General features: G+C 34.3%; 1 protein-coding gene across 1 annotated transcript; it reads right to left on the reverse strand.

The window, feature by feature from the left end:
- Positions 1–1,204: 1,204 nt before the first annotated feature.
- Positions 1,205–4,532, reverse strand: LOC107486933 (glucan endo-1,3-beta-glucosidase; the record flags this gene model as incomplete). The annotated part of the gene is given in 4 exon segments (XM_016107507.1): positions 1,205–1,566; positions 1,674–1,971; positions 2,824–3,402; positions 4,078–4,532. Coding segments are annotated over 4 exon segments (1,359 nt in total). The 3' UTR covers positions 1,205–1,537.

The following is a 4,532-nucleotide window of genomic DNA, read 5'->3' on the forward strand; positions in this document are numbered from 1 at the left end:
GTAAAGAACTTCTCTTACATCAAGGAATAGATCCATATAATAAGAAATACGTATACTAAAATTAGCCACTAAAATTAATCGTTAATACGAATCTACACACATGAGCAGGGGGCACTTGCCCCACCGTGATTTTGATTTTTTTATATATATATATATATATTCTCACTTTAATTTTTAAATGATTCTTACAAATATATGTATTTTATTGATCCTTATTATTTATTTTTATTTTTTATTTTATTGTATGTAATTATATAGCATATAAATTTTTAAGGTGAATTGATTAATTTACTAATTTAGAATATATATTTTTTTATTTTTAGAAATAATAATATAGAAATATTTTAAAAGAAAGCTGTTACTGGAATCTGAAGTCATTTCATTAGTCTCTTTTAATAAAAAAAAGTTTTTAGAATTCAATGTTAAAAGCCTAGTAGCTGATCTGGACAATGATCCAAAATTTTAAATTATGATCCAAATGTCAGAGATGAAGTTAGACGAGCTTATTTGCAAAATGGTTTTTGTCAACCAAAAGAACATGATTTTCCACAAACATATTTTAGGACTTTTCTCCGTAGATTTAATGCTAATTGGTTTGATGAATTTGGCAACTGGTTAGAATATAGTATTTTAAAAGACGATGTCTTTTGCGAGTGGTGATACTTTTGTAAAAGAGGACTTTTCAAATTGAAAAAAAAAAGGAGCAATTACAAATACATCTTAAAAATCATAATAGTGCTCATAATCAAGTTAAGAATGAAACAATTATTCAACATTTTTAAAATATGAATACAAAAAATATCTTTAAGATTTGAAGAGAACAAAGTTAGTGGTTAACGTAAATTGTTTTGTTTTTTTGTGTTTGAATAACTAATGTGTACTTTTATTTTTTTTATATATATTTTAGATTAATATATCTTTTGATAATAATGTATATTATTTTTATCCCCTTAACATAAATTTTCTGAGTCTAGATAACTCCCATGCAATATGTGTTATATTAGACTTAATTTGTGTTTAGAGAAACAAAAGAAATTTTTTATTGCAAGGGAAGATGAAATTTATATATCACAAGGAAAATCCATTCATTTTTCTCATTCTCCATCAATGAAAATCAAGTTGAACTTAATTAGTAGTAGCCAGTGTTGCCTTGAGTCGCAAAAAAATAAAGTTGAGAAAAATACACAAATTAAACACCATAGACTTAGCCAACCATGAAATAATTTCATGTCAATTGTTGTTTTAATTAACGTGCATCCATCTCTTGTCTTTCTGAACAATCATATACTTACAAACTAAACAATAATGGAGCATATATATGATATGAAAAATAATAACAATAACACATAGATCACAAATTAACACAAGGTCATATCCATACCACCATTTTCCCCCCATCCCATACCATATCCCATATTTCTTTGTAACTAAGATCATGCCGCAATGATATTCCTCTATCTATATCTTCTCTCGTAGATTAATTAATAATTAGGCCTAATCACTCTGCTTTCGTCCCTTGATTATATCATTATGATCTTCAAGCTTGGAGTTGACAAGTACCGTGGCCTACAAGAAACAGCCACAAAGTAACAATTATGAATTCCTAATAAAGTACGCAACAAAAAATATGTTTTAAGAACATGCAAGTATTTCTGCTCGATTAAGAGTCTTACTTGGATTGTCAGAGGTGATGGTGGCGGAGTTAGAGAAGTCACAGTTGAAGTCGTGGCGGCCATTGGCTTGATAGTAGGCATTCATTGCGTAGGCGGCGAGGGCCCTAACGTCGTTGGGTGCATAGCAAGCACCACCGGGTTGGATTGGCTTGCAATCGATGCCTTGGCTGCATGCATAGTTTATGTTAGCTTGCATGGCTGCGGCGGTTGCATCGGCCTTCGGCACACACCATTTCTGGCTTCCTCCTCCGGCAGTTGGGGTTGCGGGGCCATTGTTACTTGCAGCTGGTGCTGGTCTCTACATATGTTTAGTAACAAAAAGAAATTAACAAAAAATAGTCACAACTTGTCTTACGTAAATATTTGGTAATCAAAGAAAATTAGCCAAAAATAGTCATAATTTGTCTTATTTAGTATTTATTAATTATTGCGATAATTAATAAATGCTAAATAAGGTTTGGCTGTTTTTTTTGTTATATATATTTTTTCATTCTCTTCACACATTTTTTTTTTTTAGATTATTCTTGATTTAAGTAGTTAATGAGAGAAAATAATTTGTTAAATAAGTAAGTAATTATAATAACGGTTGTCAAAGTATGCAATGCACATGGGACACTAATTTAAACTTTGTGGATTCTAGTTGGTATAAAGAAAAAGGTGCTACTAATAAGTCTCATTTATTATATAAAGAAAAAGCTAATATAACGGGAAATTATGAAGGAATCAACCTACTTTCTTAAAATTGAAAAAGTGCATTGAGATTTGATACCCTGTCCCGAATTTGCTACTACAAAATTAGTATTCAGTAGTATTATATAGTACACAACAACAAAGTCACATGTACCGAGCATATAATTTTTAAGCACGAGGAATCATTTTTAAACTTTTTGATTAAACAAGACAAAATAGTTAATTATATAAAATTTGGCGATACATCCTACATCTACTACACACGTTATTAGCTCTATTTTCTGTGCTGCACAAATGCTAAAATCTGCTTAAATAATTCTTTAAAATAAAAATACATTTTTTCTTGTTATCCTTGGAATTTTTATTTTTATTCTGGTCTATTAAATTAAAAATTTAAAATTATATATTTTAGTTCTATTACGTAAAATTGATAGTTAAGAGTCGACATTGATTCACCTACCTGGCCGTTGCGCAAGATTCCAGATTCATAGACAGGAGTAAAGTCAGGTTGGAAGAGTCCCCAGTTCCTCTCAGCAATGGGTCCAGGCTTCTGGTTCTCATTAAAGAGAGCAAATATATAAGTCTCGAACCTTCTATTCGGCATCAACGGGGTTCCCTTACCAGCCTCCACGTGTCTAATCAGCTCACTGTTATACGACTGCGCGTTCGCGATGCTGCACGCGTCCCAACCGTCGCAAACCGACGGCCATCCCGTCTCGCCAACTGCAATGTCCACGTCAGCATACCCCAACGCCTTCATGGCGGAGTGCACGGCGTCCAAGAGCGCGTCGAACTGGTTCGTGTACATCAGCTTGGTGTTGTTGTCGTACAGGCCTTTGTTGGGCTTGAAGATTCCGAAGTTTAGATTCTGTGGGTTGTACCCGAAGTATGGGTATGGGTTTACCATGAAGGGGGTTTGGGTATCTTTTAGGAACTTCAGCATTGGGCCCAATATGCGCTTTGCGTAACCGGGCCTGAACTCTCCTGCACTTGGTGGGATTGATTGCCGCATTATCGCCAGAGAATGAGCTGTCGTCACCTGAATTATTATTCATCATAAAAAAAAAAATCAACTTTGCTTAGATTCAGAATCTGAGCTGGAAATTTCAAGCATCTTAAAACTCAAATCTTCAATTTGTGAAAGAATCCTCATCAATTAATTTAGTTAAATATGCCAGCTATAAACTCTTAGATAAAATTTAGATTCAGATAATCACATTGGCTTGTTGAGCTGAGCTGAAAATATCATGAAAAAAAATTACTTGTTTAGTTAGCAGTGAATAATTTTTATAAAATTGTTTTCTATTGGGCCACCTATTTGAATTTTGAACGCCACAAGGACTATAATCTTTGGTAATGATATCATCACCTAGCTAGAGAGTTGAAAATAGTTATTGAAAAACCAAAAATTTCACTAATATTAATTAATGAAAAAGTTTAAGACTCCAGTAATTTTATTAAATTCTGACCTACATGTAACCAGCAAAAAATGAGTTATTAGAAATCTCACCTCAATCTCATGCTATTAAAATCTCATTTATCGATATTTCATGGCTAGAAATTACAAAAGTCGTCGACTCTTAACACTCCTCTTAATTAATATTTATAAGAAAAGTGAGGAGGAATTAACATAAATAGAACATTCTGGGTCTTGTTATAGCTACTATTTATTTCAAAACCAAAAAAATAAAAATAAAAAATGTTAATATGTTACCTTAATGTCTCTGATACCCTCAGCGAGAAGAGCAGCGTGAAGGGTTCTCATGGCAGGAACAAGGCCCATAATCATGGTAGCATCGCCCCAATGCAAAACTTCGCTTCCAACGAGGATGTATTTGATCTTCGTCTGAGGAACAAACGGTTTAATGTTGTTAACGACCCACTGTCTCGCCGTATTGATGTTCCCTAAACCTAGTATGTCTCCGTTAGGTGCCGTTACGGTGACGGAGATCCCCGTGTTAGCGAACGCGCGAAGGATCTGAGGGTCCACGCTGAAGATCTTAACGCTGTCCACGTTGGTTCTTGTTTTCAGGAAGTTGGCCACCGCGGTCGGCGGAGGCAGGTTGTCTCCGAGGGTGCCGTAGTTGACTCCGATGGAGTATGCGGCGGTGAAGAGGTGGAGGAAGAGGAGGAGGAGAGGGATGAAGGATGGCTTGGTGGAAGCCATGG

The sequence above is a fragment of the Arachis duranensis genome, chromosome 4, assembly GCF_000817695.3.
Source record: "Arachis duranensis cultivar V14167 chromosome 4, aradu.V14167.gnm2.J7QH, whole genome shotgun sequence".
Taxonomy (NCBI): domain Eukaryota; kingdom Viridiplantae; phylum Streptophyta; class Magnoliopsida; order Fabales; family Fabaceae; genus Arachis; species Arachis duranensis.